This window comes from Typopeltis vanoorti, chromosome 12 (assembly GCF_054136105.1).
Source record: "Typopeltis vanoorti isolate ZY-2024b chromosome 12, IOZ_Tvanoo_1.0, whole genome shotgun sequence".
NCBI lineage: Eukaryota > Metazoa > Arthropoda > Arachnida > Uropygi > Thelyphonidae > Typopeltis > Typopeltis vanoorti.
In genome coordinates, this window is record NC_143560.1 from 123,322,831 (window position 1) to 123,341,320 (window position 18,490).

General features: G+C 36.3%; 1 protein-coding gene across 3 annotated transcripts in view; it reads left to right on the forward strand.

Annotated features, from left to right (window-relative positions):
* Positions 1-10,826, forward strand: part of LOC150101199 (protein phosphatase inhibitor 2-like) — a 41,979-nt gene extending 31,153 nt beyond the window's left edge. For 2 of the 3 annotated variants that reach the window (XM_090402117.1, XM_090402115.1), the window contains exon 4: positions 9,445-10,826. In XM_090402117.1, coding sequence (XP_090258243.1) covers positions 9,445-9,629 — 185 coding nt within the window. In that variant the 3' untranslated portion in view covers positions 9,630-10,826. The remainder of the gene's footprint in view (positions 1-9,444) is intronic. The other variant, XM_090402116.1, reaches the window with a different exon arrangement.
* Positions 10,827-18,490: the final 7,664 nt, after the last annotated feature.

Here is an 18,490-nt window from a genome sequence, read left to right on the forward strand (position 1 = left end):
CAAAGAAAGGAATTTTACTCCTAATATCATGAATGTGTTAACATCAGTGACTCTAACTCCAAACTCTGGGTACTCCATACTCAACAATCTTGCTCTTTAAAGATTTTCATTTATTATGAAATTCGCTTCTAGGGCATAAATTATGCATAATGGCCTACATTGCTACCCATTTTGCAGTGGGGTGTTTAAGGGTGAAAGCTGTATAACTGAGAGGAGAACTGACCAGGTCTTCTGTCCTAATGTCCAATCTTCACCTTCTCGAGGTGCACCATGTTAGGTATCTACTGGATACTGAATGCACAAGGATGGGTTGGTAATTTGGGATTTAGCCGACCAAATTGTATTCTTATTGGCTGAAACCAAAATACAAAATGATGGTACAACATGACAGAATTTCATGCCGGCATGACTCTGTCAAGACTCCAACATTATCAGATCTTATATTTCTGGCTTTTAAGGCACTTTTTACTGGATCAATCCATCTACATCTTGGTCTTCCTCTGGGTCTTTTCCCTGCCAACCTGGCAAAGAACACCTGTTTTGCTAATCTTTCCTCTCCCATTCTGTTTAAGTGACCATACCACCTGAGATTAGCTTTACTAACACATTCCTGAATGCTGAATTCTTTTCTAATATCTTCATTTTTAATATGATACTGCAATTGATGCCATTTGTTCACCTCACTAATCTTTCTCAGAACTCTCATCTGAGGTCTTCGATCTTTGATCGAGTGTTTTATTTCTAAACCAGCTCTCAGATCCATAAGTTAAAATTGGTTTGAACACTCTTGTATACAGGTAATTTAGTGTTTTGACTAATTTCTTTCTTATTCCATATAAATTTATTCAGATGACTTTTTACCATACCAGCTTTACTAATTCTGTTTTTCATTTCCATATTTAATATACCATCTTCACTAAAAATTGTGCCTAAATAGCTGAAATGTTTTACTTATTCTATAGGTTTCCCATTCAGGATACAGTTAATGTTTTCAGTGTTTGTGTTTATTTTTATTGTCTTTGTCTTTTTATTGCTGATTTTCATACCAAATTTATTACAGCAGTCATTCAATTTAGTTAGGGAATCTTGCAGACTTGTACCGTATTTATTTAAAAGTATAACATCATCTGCATAAAGTAAAAGCACTGAGATTAGCATCACCAATTTTGATATAATATTTAATACCACTTTCCCTCATAATGTGATCCATATAGAACAGTAGATATAATGTGCACCCTTGTTGCACACCTGATTTAACAACAAACCATCTGCCTGAATGTCTTCAATTCCAACTGCTGAATTACATCTTAAATAGAGACTGTGTATTGCTCAATATAATGTCTCTTTTACACCATATAACTGTAGTGTTTTGAAGAGATTTTCTCTTGGCACTTTGTTATATATATGCCATTTTCTGATTTAAAAGATCTTAAATATACATCTTTGTTATATTCCCATGATTTCTCAGTTAACTGTCCTAAAGTGAAAATCTGATCCTGACAACCTCTGTTTAGCCTGAATCTTCACTTGTTCTTCACCAAGCTTTCCTTCCACAATTTTTCTTAACCATTTCTCAAGTATACTTGTATAAATCTTATCAGGAACTCTCAGTAGGGAAATATCTTTGTAATTCTCACATTCAGTTTTATTTCCCTTTTTATGGATGTGTACTATGAGAGCTCTGTTCCAATCATCCCGAATTCAACTCTCTGGCCAAGTCTTCTGAATTATGCATTGCAGCCACTGTAAAATGTTTATGCTTGAGCATTTCTCATCGAATTTCATCTCCTCCAGTTATCTTTCCACATTTCAGGTTTTGATAACTTTTTTTACTTCAAGTATGGATATGTATTCCCAACTACATTCCTGTTGGGGTTTTTTATACCATCGTGCTTAAGGGTCAAAGCTGTGTAACTGGAAGGAGACCTCCATGTAGCCTTTTAAGAAATGTGGAGAACTGACCTGGGATTCTGATCTAATGACCAATCCTCACCTCCTTGTGGTGCACCCTGTTTAGGTATCTATCCGGATACTGAACGAATGAGGATGAGCTGGCAATTTGGAAATTAGCTGATCAAATTGTATTCTTATTGGCTTAAACCACAATGTAAAATGATGAAACAATGTGACAAAATTTCATGCTGGCTAGGGCATCACTCAGTTAAACAAGGCCCCGTTGTTTTTTTTTGTCAGGGAACCAGGGCAAATGGCATAAAGTCAGCTACTGGAACACATCCCAACTCAACATCTGTAGAGTTCAAAATTGGTACTATCAATGTAAGCATTGTTGGAACTAGCACAAAATAAGTACCAGATCAGCATAATAGGCATTTAATGATATCGATCCAGAATTTTCATAAATTTAAGAAGTGCGTGGACAAACCACGCTTATTAATGACAACTGATATATATTTATACTGATATTTTTAAGTTACCTATAGAAATCTCTTCAGTTGATATTCCTATTATCATTGATGATTGGAATAGAAGAAACTAATACATCTACTTATATGATGCTATACAAGAACTCGTATTCTTCATTTTGAATGGAGGTATTGTTGTTTATTAATGCTCTCAACTACTGGAAGATAGTACTATTTAGTTTCTTCGGTTAAATTTCCCCTGTCTCATGTTGAAAGCAGAATGAATGGTAAGCTTTAAACTGAGAATGCAGTACTGCCATTTGATATAATTTATTTGCTCTGCTTAGTCCGCTCAGAGAATCTACTGTTAAAAGTTTATTTAAAGTTGCTTAGAGTGGAGTTGATGGATTACTATGATGATGATGATGATGATGCCTTGACCTATATATTTGTCATTATGAGTTTGTTAAATTTTTATTGAACTCAGTACACATTGATCTTTGTTTGTTTTTACAATTTAAATTGAAAGAAAGTGTGTGACTGTGATTATATTTATAATTTACAATATAATGACTTGTTTTTATATGTTCACTCGATGAATTGCCATTATCAAATATTATTTGATTTATTAAATTGATTTTTGGATATATTTGGAATAATCACTGACTTCCACTATAATTGTTAATGTTTAAAATTATTTGAATGGAGTTAAATACTGAGATTACTGATAGTGTTTCCATAGGAAAATAACTAACTTGGTTAATGTTTTGGCAATTAAAATATATGACCGAATATCAAAAGGAAATTATTCATTATCATCACACAGATTAAAAAAAAAAAAAAAAAATTGCAGTCAGAGATAAAAGAGCTTTAATTAAAGAATTCTGATTATAAGCCAAGTTACTCCTAAGTAAGAAAAAATTTTTTAGTATGAGCGAGCTAACTTTCTGTGTTGTCTTTTCAAAAATGACAATTTTCACATAATACTCTCAGTATATGCAGCAATACTGCTTTACAGAATAGAGAATTTTAACAGTTAATTAATCTAATTCACGTGTTATCATTTTTCAGGAAATAGTTCAGATAGTGTTGAAGTTTTTTTTTTTTTTTGAAACAGCTGTTACTTTTTGAGCCAAAATTTTTAGTAGCAAAGCTCCAGGGTAAAGCAAGACTGTTTGCTTATAACTCAATGTTTCATAATCAGGGACTTGCCTTAATCAAACAGATTAAGGCAAGTCCCTGATTATGAAACATTTAAATTTTACTGATAAAAGATTTTCCAGAAGGTTAAATGTTGTCCAAACTTATTGAGGATTCATAATTGATCATTGTATTCAAGGATCTAATAGATCTGTTCGTCAGGTATTATAATATGCTCACAGCAATGGTTCCAAACCTTGACATTCCCCAGTCTGATAGTGAATTTATGGATAGGATGGTATTTCATCAGTTTAGAAGTGGAAATTGGAAGTTGAAATTGCTTAGAAATAGGGTAATTTAATTAATGATCTTAGCTCTTTACAGACAAAACATATACTGTACACCACACATGTGAGAACCCTGGTTGGCACAGTGCCAAGAACGGTCAATTCAGGTTGAAGGGGAGAAAGGAATAAGGCAATGTATGAATTCATCACTAGCACATGAAATCACATATTTTATACATAAAATTTTCCAACTGTTGTACATGCAAAATAGTTACCACTTTAAAACTAGAATTTTCATTAAAGAAAAGCTAATTTTCCGACATATAATAATAAACACTCGTCTTTGATTACCGTATTATCAGAATGGATTCACCTTCTGTCATGCACAGAAGTGTCGAGGGGCTCATCTGTGGTCAGACAGTACGTAGATTACAAAGTTCTAAACAAATAGTAGGTGTCAGAAAGAAAGAATATTGACACAAAGGAAATTTTTGAATGCATGACGAATAGAAAGAGAACTAGGGGTTACTTGTGGAAGTTGTGTAAGAGTGTGGTTAGTAAGGGCATGCAGACTAAATTTTTTGCTTGGAGAGTGGTGAACAAGTAGAATGGATTTCCAGAATTAGAAGTTTTAATTAAGGAACAACCCAGTTATTATAGGTGTAATGAATTGGGACACATTTCTAGGTTTTGCACTGCTCAGTTAACAAATTTTCTTAATCGGAGGAAGCCTAATAAGCAATTATGTCATCATAAGGATTGCTCCATTAATGTCTTGCAAAGAAAGAGACAGTCTGCTAGGCATTATAAGAATGTTGAATTCAGAGATGATCTAGCCAATCCTTAATTTGAATTCCTGACAGCTTTGGTTTCCTTGGAAACAGACCCTTTAAATTTAACGTCTTAATAGCTAGTATTCCATGTAATGCTTTATTTTATACAGGTGCACGTTTCAGTAATAACATGGGACCTGTTTCTTCTGATTAGGGATTCCTTAAGAGATGATGTACTTCACTTAAACATGGAAGTCAAGTTAACTGGATTTTTTAATCAAGAATTAGTTGCAACACAAGTTTTTAGGACTGAAGTTGATTTTCCTGATTTAAATTTTAGATATCACATGAATTTCTTGTTACTCAGTGAATTATAGGTACAGTTGTAATTGTGCTACAGGCACATTGTCCTTATTAGAAAATAAATACTGTCAGTCTAATTATAAATCTTCCCTCACAAAACCTGTGATTCCTTTTCTTCCAATTTTGATCTTCAAGAAGTTCATTAGCACTTACTAGCTCTAATGATATTGATAAAGACTCAATTCCCTTGTGAAACCTTGCTGAATAGAGTTTTAGATAATTAAAGTGCAAATTTGCAAAAAAAGATAAAGTTGCTAAGTTTATGAAAAATCTATTTAAGAAGTTCAATACATGCTTTACAGAGAACACTTGTCCTCTCTTCAACAAATATGATTGAACATTCTGTTATATAAATATGTATAAGCCAGTATTTATTAAGCGATAACAAACAAATGAAAAAGCTCAAGGAACTTTTGCAGTAGCATTTAGAAGCAGGCAGAATTTTTGAAGAGCTTCAAGTTATAGTTGTTTGAGAATACTTAATGAGGAAGGCTGTTCCAGAGGACAGAGGAAAAGAGAAGCAGATTTGCTGTGTTTACAGTTGCACAGTAAAGGGATCCTGGGCAGCTGCTGCTGCTCTTGTATTAATAGGTGCAACTAAAAATGAAAGAACTATATAGTTGCCAGTCAGCAGAGCAGTGACCATGGAAGTACCTGTAGAATAGACACAGTGGTGAAACACTGCACCTGTGAGATAGAGGTTTAGTAAATCTGTAAGAGAGAGAGGGATCATCAGTGAGCCTAATTGCATGCCACCAGACAGCAAGGATTTTAAGGGAAGTTTTAGGTGCACCACCCCAAATCCACCCAAACACAGGCAGATTTGGGATTTGTATATAGTTAGGAGTTGGTTGGATGTAAAATAGCATTTTAAACGAAAGAGAATGCCTAGTTTCTTGAATGCTGAGGAGGCTATTGATGTGATGTGTTTATGTCAGGAGACTAGAGGTAAAACATTAGTCTAAGCAGAGAGATCTGATCTTGTGTGGTGATTTGTGTGTTACTGGACATAAGGGTAGGTGAGCTGAGATATATTTTGCAAGAGAAAAGGCAAGACTTTTGGTAGCATTGAATATGACAAGGTTGTCCTCCCCTCCATTGAAGGAGATCAATGTTTAAGGCACTGGTTATAGATGATCTTGTGACCCAGGATGTCAGACTACTGCATAGTTTATCGAATGAGTACAATGAGTGGAGAGTACTATTGTCAGCAAAGCTGTGGATAGTATTGATGGCGATTGCAAGTAGGTCATTTATGAACAAGAGAAAGAGCATAGATGATAGGTTAGAGCCTTGAGGTACTCATTTGATGGTGAAACTTGAAGGGTGGTAGATGACTGCATTCTATGCAGCCATCTACCATGACTAGCATAGAATGACCAGAGAGCTGGCTACCCAGTTATAGAGAGTTGCCTGAGACCAAAGGATGGGCAAGATATTCAGGTTAGAACAGACCATAAAGTTTTATAAATAACATGGGAAAACAAAAATCAAAGTTTATATGTTGGATTTTAGAAGCACAAGCATTTTTTAATCTTTGGGTCTCTTCATTTCTAGAAAACAGAATACAGTAGCTGACTTGATTTTTGAAATGCTTTTGGGAAAAAAAGCTGTTATGAAGCAGTCAAAACATCAAATGAATCCATTTTCTATTTTACATCAGATTACTATGAACAGTAATCATGGTGAATGGAGTTTAGAAGTAGTAAAGGCCCAAAAGGAAAATAAGATTTGGGTGTATGGGGGGGGGGGGGGTATGGATTTAAATGCTGGAAAATTTCCTAGGGGTTCCTCCCCTGTTGATACAGAATATCTTTGTTTTGATAATGATGAAATTTTGTGTCTAAGAGATGCATCTATGCCAGGTAGTTTAATTAAAATCATTATTCTTTTTTGATGCTCCTATGAGTATTGAACAAGTACCATTCTTCTAATCTTTCAGGATATATAGGTATCAAAAAACACTACAGAGAATTAAAGAACGATGTTATTGTACACGTTTACATACTGACGCTAAATATTTTGTAAGATCCTGTCATAACTGTCAGGTTAGAAATTCTTTTCAAGGAAACTCACCCTTGCAGGCAGTACAATCCCATATCCTAATACTTATATAACAGTCTTTCAGTGGTGTATCCATTCCCCTGATCCAACTCAGCCATAACATTATTACAAAATGTGAGCAAGTTACTCAAGCATGACCTTCCTTTAGTGGATCCATTTTTGTATACAATCCCAAGTTTTAATTCCAAAATTTTTCCTTCCACTCCAGAAATACTAATAGATTGATAGTTAGACACATCAGTCTTTGCACAATCCTTGTCAAATGGAATTATCATAACATTCTTTCCTCTCCTTTTGAATCTTCCCTATGCTAAGATTCAAATATACATCCAGATCAAAGGCACAACCATTTTAACTGAACACACACTTAGCATATGTGCTGATGTCATGTCTCCACTCCCTGCCCTTATTGTTGAATTCTTATTTTTTTATACAGCCACTCTAGTATCTCCTCATACACCTGAGTTTCTTCATCCAGTATAGAGGTAGTCTTGAGCTCTGCATATAAGGGTGATAGCTTTTAGCAAAATGGACACTCATTAGTTGAACAAACAATCTATTCTGCCACTAGCACACCATCCTCGTTCAGAGTTATTCTTTTGAATTCATTCTTTCATTACGTTTTTTCACTCTTGCAACATAATAATAGAATTCTTTTGGATTATCTTTAGCTTACAAAGCCTGTTTCTTTTCAAACTCAGCTTTGCATATAATACTTATATCTCTTCTACCTTTTAATTTTCATACGAGAACAGTATTCTCTGGTGGGACAGCTTTTGTGATTTGTTTAGAGAATACTGTTCTCGTATGAAAATTAAAAGGTAGAAGAGATATAAGTATTATATTATATCTTAGAACTATTCTAAGATAAAGTAATGTTTGGAGCAAAACTTGATTTTTTAGGATACACAAAAACAATATATGTGATATGTTTATGACAAGAAAAACTGAAGATAAGAATTATTCCAAGAAGAGAAATGTTGTCTTGACTAGAGATTTGGATGTCAGAAGTAAAGGCTGGAATGATTTTTTTTTCCTAGGGAGGGGGGGGGAAATGAAAGGATTGAGCTTTACTGGCATAGAAATTAAGTAAGTCATCAAAATCCCAGTAAAGAATGGTTTTGGACATCAGAATTTAAAATCATAAAAGTTATTTTTGGAATTGACTATTCCATGGTATTTATCTGAAAGCAGGTGACATAAGCAAGAAGATTCCCTTTTGATTGTCACTGGTATAATTCATAACTGGTAATCGAACTTAAGGAATTTACAACACATAAAATGGATATTAATTAAAGGTAACTTTAATGAATACCTTCAATGTTTCGGCATCGTTACGTTGCCATCTTCAGGAACATACAAATATGGTATGTGTTAGTGCCTGCGTGCACATACCATATTTGTATGTTCCTGAAGATGGCAACATGACGTTGCCAAAATATTGAAGGTATTCATTAAAGTTACCTTTAATTAATATCCATTTTATGTGTTGTAAATTCCTTAAGTTCGATTACCAGTTATGTATGACCAATGTATAAGCCTTGATACAAGAAAGGTACAATTCATAATGATGATTGTTTATTAGTTGAAGGTCTTCTTGGTACTGTAAAAGTTCAGTGTTAATGGTTTTCTCCATTACTTAAGAAAGAATTAAAATGAAGGAGGGAAGATTGCTGATTGTAAAGATTTGCCCTCCTCCTCCCGCTTATTAGAAATAGGTTGAATTATGGACGATTTCCATACTGCAAAGCTTAAAAAGGTGACACAGGATCGATTCTGCAGCCCAAACCTTCAGAATAATTGCAGAAATTCCATCAAGACGAGGAGACTTTTTTTTTTTTTTTTTTTTTTGTATCCGGTTTGAACAAGAACAAAATTCATTTAATCTCTTTCCTGGAAAAAATCAGAGATAATTGAATGCTGTATGTTTGGAATGGTTAAAGTACATGAGATTGTCTTTTTCTTTTGGTAAGAATATAGTATAACTATCATGGGACCTTTGTGTGTGTGTATGGGGGGTAATATATATGTATGGGGGATGTCTAAAACTTGTGTTTCTGCAAGTAGCTGAGTTCATAACAGGCAGATGTGAAGCCATGGTACGTTCAAGTGCAAAAGAAGTGGAACTGTCCAATCATTTAAAATTGATTCATGTTTAAATGTTGATATATCCGTTTATATTTTTTAATAGCTACTAACGATATGTAACAGTGATTAACACTTGGTATTATTCTTGCACATTAAAGTCAACAGCCTGTGTCTTATCATTGAAAGGCTGGAAAATCAATGAGTATGATTTTGCCGTACTTGCACAGAATTGACTAAACATTAAGCTGTGCTAAATGTAATAGAACTCTATAATAGAAATCTTTGTGCATACTTGCATTCGTGAAGCTTTAATGTATCTAGAACTTAAGAAAAAATCTCATTTTCATTTTCTCTGTTTCATTTCAGCCAAGCGAAAAGCATTTGAATACAAAAGAAAAATGCATTATAATGAATTTTATGCAGTGAAATTAGCAAGGAAGTTAATGTCACAAGATGATGATGATGAGGAGGAGGAAGAGATTCAAGAAGAACAATTAGAAATTGTAGGGCAGGAAGAAGGCAGAGAGCAAGAAGAATTATTTCATGGTTAAGAGTGATAAGATATTGAGATAGCCAATGCTTCAAATTATCTAATAGGAAAATAATCCTGTTTGGACAAAGTAATAATAATAATAATAATAATAATCAAGGATGCTATCAGTTCAATGTGAAAAGGCATTTGTTTACATATTTTTTATTTCATTTTTTTTAATGTACATACAGGCAGTAATAATTGTAAGGCAGATATTTGTGATAAAACTCCTGCCAACTATTCCTTGGACCATCTGAAATGTTTGTTTAGTAATAATGAACTATTAAAAATTATTGAAGTTTACTCGTGCATTGACTGCTTATCTTTTATAGTTATATTGACTGTAACATTATAAAAACCATTTGTTTTTATAATAAGGGTCACTGAAAGTAGCATTAAAATGAGATAACATTATAATTGAAAAACAACATAAAATTTCTCAACACTAAATTCTGTTTATCTCTCTCACTATGTTTGTGTGTGTGTGTGTGTATATATATATATATATATATATATATATATATATATATATATAACACAGTTGACATCAGTGTCATTATCAGGTTAATAACCATAAGTATTATAGTTTTTTTCTTTGATTCTGCTGCTGAGATAAACTAAACTGCATGTTAGTTTTTATTTTTAAATTTAGTTTTGTCCTTTATGCCTGCATTGACTTATTTCATTGAGACATATACGAAGATGTATGTACGTATTGATGTGTATGTATATAAACAGGGCTTTTGTTTTTGTTTAAACATGCCTTGTAACTATTTTTGACATTATAAATGCTGCTCATGAAAAGCAGTTGGGATTGAACATTATTTATTATTCTTGTAAATATGAGAAATTTTTTTTTTTTTTTTAATTTCTTCCCTTCCAGTAGTAAAGGAGTTTAATTTTAGGCTGTTATCAGAAGGAACTATTTTGTAACAATTTAGAGAAATGAAATGTATAATGTTTGGTGCTTTCATTAATGTTACACAGATATGCTGATGTGAAAGAGCAGCCTTTTGCAAACCGACAGACCCATTATTGCAGTAATGTGAATACTGCCATTATTACTACAGGCTTCCAGATTTTGGTTTTCATTACTGCTTTATAAAACTTTTTCTTAAAAGGAGATCTAGTTTTTATTTTATGAATTTATGTAAATAAATTGTAATTAGCTGGTTGTACAGGTCATAAGAATAAACATAATTTAAGTCTGTTTGAATATTTTGTTTTTCACCATTAGTTATTTACACTGAATTGTCTCAGAAAGTAATTTTTTATTTGTTGTGCATAGAAAAATTCAGTATAACTTAGTCAACACATGTATAGTTATCAGTACACTTAGCTATGCATTTTGCACCTCAGCCACTTGTTAAGAGAGAGGTTAGACTTAAGAATTATTGAACCTGTATTTGGTTTGGATGAGGTCTAAAAAAAAATAAAACTGTTTTTCACCTCAAAAATGATGATCCTGTATAGCTCAGTGGAAATGGTGTTTTCACTCCTCAGCTCTAGAGTGCCCAAAGATAGACTTAAGTTCAAGTCTTGTTGTCGAGTAGAGGAACTTGTTCCAGGCTCTTTTTTTTTTTTTTTTTTTTTTTTTTTTTTTTTTTTTTTCTCCACTGATTCTCGGGTGTCAGTTGATCTCTGGAATGGGCAAGCGGGTTTTTCTCCCAGAAACTTGGTTTCTTCGTCCCGTAAACTCAAGAAAATCGACCATAGAACCCACACTATTTACGACATTAAAAATATTGTGTTAAGGTCTGGGACCACAAGATGGTGGCACTGGTTGAGCTGCCTCTTCACTGTGGACTGCTTAAATTAGTGATAGCCTTGGGCCAGCTATCTCTGATTGCTACCAGTGGAGATTGAACTGCACACTGTAAAAGTTAGACAGAGCTCAAACGGCATTGCCTACTCTATACGGGATTGAAAGGCATTAGCTGATTTTTTTTATCTGAAACTACTGGGAGTCAATGACTCATTGAGGGAAGCTATGTGTAACCCAAACTAGCCTCAAACTCATTTAGGTCCATTCACCATCTCAAGAAGTGGCAGGATACACTTAATTCAGTAAGAAAAAAAAAAATCTAGCTCTTACACCTTTCTTAACCGCAACCAACTTCCAATGATGCTCCCACATGCCATAAAACAAAACTTTTCATCAGAGGATATCCTATACACCCATTTAGAAGATTTGGGCTTCTGTTATATCACTCCATTTCTTCTGTTAACTGGTCTGTAGTCCTTGATTACTCTCAGTCTGTCTTCATGATCTACATTTCCATAATCTCTGTAACTCATCTTTGCGCATTTTCCATAGCTTATTTATCCCCTTGGAAACCAAGAGGCCAAATCTGTGACAGTAACCTAGGTGTAGTCTATTAAGGCCCTGTAAAGAGGCAAAATGAGTTCCTTATCCTTATATGGGAAGTTTCGTTTCAACATCACACTTATCCTCTAAATAGTTTTTGCTATGTGACCATTAAACTTCAAATTCCTATCCACCATAACTCCAAGATCCCTAGCATCATTGGTTTCTTGTAGTAGAATCCTGCTAATACAATAAGCCATTGGAAATCTCATTGTGACAAAGTACATAACTTTTAAATTACTAGCATTGAACTAATAGCCATTATCATGAGTCTAATGGTCACATAGCAAAAACTATTCAGAGGATAAGTGCAATATTGAAACGAACCTTGACCTGTAAGGATAAGGAACTCATTTTGCCTCTTTACAGGGCCTTAATATGACTACACCTAGACGACTGCTTATCTTTTATAGTTATATTGACTACTAATTATTCTATAAGCACTGTATCATGAGCATCCCTTATTGCCTGCCTATCTTTGCATCATGAGAAAATAAATGAATATTTTCTGTTAGATCCTGAATGTCATTAATGTGTAGATTGACCAACAATGGCCCAAGGATACATGGGATACACCATTGTCACCATTTGTCTGTCAACCATTCACTTATCCAAGTCAAGAGTTTATATTCCAAGCCCATATTTTTCACTTTACGCAATGCCTTTCATGTGCTATCCTATCAAATGTGTTAGCAATCCAACAGTATCAAAGTGTATCCATTTCTTTTGTTAACAAAGGTTACCTTGGCATAAATAAACGAAATATAGCTTATTAGAAGAATTTCTATTTTATGAACATCTGTATATATATGGATTAATTTAAATAACTGACCAATTACCCAAAGATGTAATGACTATACAAAATGCAAATGTGACTTCATTCGGATACAGTAAAGCAGCATCTAGTTGAATAACTGTAATTGACTATATGAAGTATACATGCAATAAAGTAATAAAAGAAAAAACAACTAACGCCCTTTATTCCCGTATAGGGAGTAGGCAAGGCCGTTTTAGCCCAATTTAACTTGGAGACTGAATTGGCAGTTCAATCTCCACTGGTAGCCAGTCAGAGATAGCTCTCAATGAAGAAGCGTCACAAGTGCCGCCATCTCGTCGTTTAATGTCTTAAATGGTATGGATTCTATGGTCGATTTTCTTGAGTTTATGGGACAAAAAAACCCAGATTTTTCATTGTGGGACCCAAATCAATCATTATACACAAATCCTGTCATACATCTCTTTCCATCCTACTTGCCATTCTCCATGCAAAAAATCTGGTCCACATTTGTACTAACCACACTCTTACACAACTTCCACAGATGGCCCTCAGTTCTCTATTTGTTGTATACTGAAAATTTCACTTGCATCAATTTTATAAAACTCCTTGAATATCTTAAAAGTTTCTATCATGTACCCTATTTAATGCCTATCTAAACTATATAACTCACAAACCTTCACCTATCCTGGTTAGGAGTATTCCACCGACCTGTCAACATCTTGATCACTCCTCTCTATCACTTTCTGGTCCTCAAGAAACCCAGGTGATCAAATCCATGTGCCGTAGTCAAATGTTGCTGAATCAGCCTTATAAAGAGGGATAATAACTTCTCTATCTTTACTTGTTAGCATGTTTTTCAATATCCAAATAATCCTTTGAGCTATTTTACAAACTTTTTCAATATGTCCTCTAAACTTCAGTTCTTTATTCACCATTATCTCCAAGTTCCTATCATCACTAAATTCCTACATTCCAATACTATCAATATGATACACCACCTTACATTTTGCTAAATTAAATTGACAACCATTATCCTTTGCACACAATGACAATCTTAAATCATCCTGCAGGATATCTACATCACCTTTATACAACTATTACTCTCCCCAGCAAACAATTGAATATCTCTTCTTAAATCTTTCCCTATGTCATTGATATACAAATTAAAGAGTAGTGGCCCTAGTACCAAATCCTGAGGTACTCTACTAGTCACCATCATTCTCCTAGACTCCACTCCACCATGTATACTGCTATCTGGTGTGTGTACATAAACCACTCCCCTATCCATGCTACTAGCCTCATATCCATTCTTTTTAAGTTTTTCCTTGTGGTATTCTCACAAATGCCTTGCAAATTCGAGCAGTATCATGGTGTAGTCATTACCTTTATCCAATTCTGCTAACACTTTATTATAAAATGTGAATGGGCCCGCTACTTCTAGGAAAAGCGCAAAGAAATGGTTCTGTAAAAGGACGGAAATGACAACAGCACCAGACTATGGCTTTAGGCAACTGGAACATCTCTCTGACAGGAAAGGAGAAGGAACTGGTCGAGGAAGCCAAGCGCTACCAACTAGATTTAGTCTGGCTTTCTTCGACCAAGAGGAGAGGCTCTAGAACTGTTGATCTGGATGAGAGGTGGAAGCTCTACTACTCTGGTGTGAGACCAACAATGTCTGCTCAGGCAGGTGTGGGGAGACAAGCCCCTGGCTGTCAGACTGTGTTGCTGAGTGGATCCCATTGGGGGAATGGGTATGTGTGTTAAGGCTCTAGATGAAAAACCACAACTTGGTTGTGGTGCAAGCCTATACACCTAATCTGGAGTCAGAATACTCTGCTTTCCTAGAGGAAGTGGATGCTGCTTTTGTCAGGGTGGCAGACATGGAATCAATCCTGCTAATGAGAGACTTCAATGGGTTGAAATTATTGGACTTCTTTTGTACTAAAAGCTTGTCCATAATGAATACCTTCTTCCAGCATTGAGAAGTCCATAAGTATACCTGGTACAGGGATACACTTCGACAAAAGTCTTTGATTGACTTATAGTCTCAACAGACCTATTTTCCTCAGTGCTGGACATTGGTATGAAGAGAGGGGCAGAACTGTCAACTGACCACCACCTTGTCTGCACTCTATGGCTTCAGAAACCAGATGCTACTATCGACGCTTGTAGGCCTAAGCAGCTATACTGCGTGAAATGGGAGGAATTGGAAAATGAGGCTGTGAGGAAGAATTTTGCAGATGACATTTCCTCCAGGTTCAAAGAGATTCTCCAGCATACTGCAGATGTTGAGGAGGAGTAGGAGCTGTTCAGAACTGCTCTCACTGCCTCTGCACTCTCATGCCGTGGCAGAAAGCTGCCTGGCGTGGCGACGGCAGTGAGAAAAGGACATCTTGGTGGAACCAAGAGGTCCAAAAAGTTGTCCGGGCAAAAAAGGAGGCCTACATAACATGGCTTAGGGTCAGGTCACCTGAGATGTGTTTCTGGTACACTCAGGCACAAAAAGCTGCTGCTGAGGCAGTAAAGACAGCAAAGCAGAAAGCTTACGAATCCTTTGGAGAAAGATTAGACTCATGCTATGCAAATGCAAACAAAGTATTCTGGCAGATCATCCGCCGTCTTCGCCGGAGGAAATCGCGCACAGTAAGGGCAATTAAGGCCTCTGATGGTGCACTTTCAACAACCAAGAAGGATATCCTCCACAGATGGAGGGAATACTTTGAGAGCCTTCTTAACCCTGTGGTCCAGTAGTTGTGGACATCAAAGAGGTGCAGATTGGGGCGATGACTAGTCTCACAGCAGAAGAGGTCCATTTAGCAATAAAATCACTAAAATCGGGCAAGGCAGCTGGTGATGATGAAATTCGACCCGAAATACTAAAAGCCTTAAATCGAGACGGCGTTCTTTAACTGACTCGCGTATGTCAGGCTGCTTTGATATCTGGGCGAGCAGACAGGCATAATAATACCAGTCTTCAAGAAGGGAGACCAGAGAGATTCCAGCAACTGTCGTGAGATCTCTCTGCTCAGCCTGCCTGGGAAAGTATAGGCTAGGTGCTTGGAAAGAAGGTGCAGGAGCATAGTTGAGTCAAAGTTACAGGAAGAACAGTGTAGCTGTTCCTGGTAGTAGCTTTCGTCCTGGTAGAAGCACAACTGACCAAATCTTCACTTTAAGACATATCTTCGAGAAATCTTGGGAATATGCCAAGAATGTCTACACGTGTTTTGTGGACTTGGAGAAGGCATGTGACCGGGTTCCTCAGGATAAGCTTTGGCAAGTAGTACAGGAGTATGGAGTGGATGGCCAACTATTAGCTGCCATCAAGACACTATGAATGCCCAGAGTTTTGTGTCAGGGTAAACAGCACAACGTCTGAACCTTTTGTGGTCTCCATTAGCCTCTGCCAAGGGTGTGTTCTGTCACCCCTCCTTTTCATAATATTTACGGACTGGATTGATATTCACAGCCGAGGCAGTGAGTGTGTCAGAAATGAAAGAAGTAGCATTGGACATCTGCTTTTTTTTGCAGATGACCTAGTTCTGCTTAGCTCTTCTACAGATGACTGCCATCAGACCCTGGATAGGTTTGTAGCTGTTTACGCAGAAGCTGGAATGAAGATCAGTGTAGCCAAAACTGAAACATTTCTGGTCTCAAGACAACCACCCCAGTGCACTTTATATGTGAGTGGTGTCCCACTGAGGCAGGTGGAGAAGTTTAAATACCTTGGGTCCATATTCACGAGTGATGAAAAGTGGGACATAGAGCTAGATACCCGAATTGGCTCAGTAAGTGCAATATTGCAGGAGCTTGACCGTTCGGTGGTATTGAAGCGGGAGTTAAGCAAGAAGGCAAAGCTGTCTGTCTTCAATACAGTCTATGTCCCCATTCTCACCTATGGTCATGAGAGTTGGGTAATGACTGAAAGAATTCGGACACGAATCCAAGTGGCTGAAATGAGGTTCCTTCGAGAGGGTTGTGGGGCTGACAAGACTCGACAGTCAGAAGCTCTGCAATTCGAGAAACCCTCAATACTCAACTGTTGCTTCTCCGTGTTGAGAGATCACAGTTACGTTGGTACGGGCACCTGGTCAGAATGCTACAAGAAAGGATCCCCAAGCAGGGGGGGATTTCTTGTGCCTCCCACCTTTTTTGCCAAGCCAGAGGGTGGGAGGCACGTGGAAGGCCAATGACTCACTGGATAGATTATATCTAAAACCTTGGGTGGACATGTTTGGGAGTCCCCCCGGAACACCTGAGCTTGTTGCAGAGGATCGTGAGCATTGGAAGTTCCTCTTGCAGCTGCTTCCCCCACAACCCAATTAGGAAAGGTGGGCCTTGAAGATGTATGTAATGAGTAGATAATATCAGATAGATTATCATATTTAATTAAATTTGCTCTTTTTTCTGGAGGTATACTGAAAGAGTACAGAATATTTGTAGAAGAAAGAACTTCAGAATTTTATTTTTTAAATTATAGGTATTCTGTTCTCAGAAATGTCTCTCTTAACAACCTGTGCAGTCTTTTAAGATTGAATGGGATGCCTTTCATTTTAGGAAGTTAGGTCGTATAATCTACATTGCTGTTTGCAATGTGTTCTCAGGAGATTTCTTAACTAATATCATCTGGGAGTCCTGTGTAGCTCAATAGACATAGTTTTGCATCCTCTGTACTAGGCCACCCGAAGATAGACAAGTTCAAGTCTAGTCACTGACTGGAAGAACATTCCAAGCCTTTCTTCGACCGGTTCCCCAGTTAGTTAATCTTTGGCACCGGCAAACATGTTTTCTCCTCTTGGAAACTCAGGAAAATTGACTGGAGGAACATTCCAAACCTTTCTTTGACCGGTTCCCCAGTTAGTTGATCTTTGGCACCGGCAAGCATGATTTCTCCTCCCAGAAACTCAGGAAAATCGACCCTAACAGGATGTGTTACCGTATTTCAGACAGTAACACATCCTGTTAGGGTGTAGGTACCAAGAGATGGCAGCACTGGTTTTCGCATCTCTTCATCGGTTGCCATTAGTAATTAGTGATACTCATGGGTTAGCTATCTCTGATTGGCTACTGGTGGAGATTGACCTATGAACTCAGTTTCCAAAAACTAGATAGGGGTAAAAGGCCTCGCCCACTCACTTTAAGGGAATAATAGGCATTAGCTAATTATTTTATTTTTTATATCACATCTGGAGACGTCTTATAGGTATTCGGAAGCATAGTAATTTAGGCGATTGTCGGTTGAATTCCGAACATTACGGAAAGATTTCTCTAATATGCTTTTTGTATCCTTAACTACAACCACGTTTCCTTTAACACTTTTCTTGGTGAGTAATTTACTTTTACTTTTCTTAAGGTGAAATGTTTTTAACTCGGACTACATAAGTTTATAAAGAAGAGAAATAGAGCTTTCAACAGAAATCCGAGTTTAAATATAACAATGACTTAATGAGTGTCACGAGAACTACTTTTTTTCTTTTGAGATTGAATGCATAATTGTTAAACATAGCTAATATATTTAGCCTTTTTTGCACAAGAAGTCGGCTGAGAAAAAATTCCTCTGACACCTCTTTCATTTCAAGATGGAGTAGATGAACACTTTTGCCCCAATTTCCTGGTGGGCGATTGTGCGACTAGGCTGGCATATGTATCACGGTGTTTCTAAACACATTCAATCATCGTTTTCATTCAGAAATCAAATCAGAAAAAAAAATCAGCAAATGCCTTTTTGTTCCTGTAT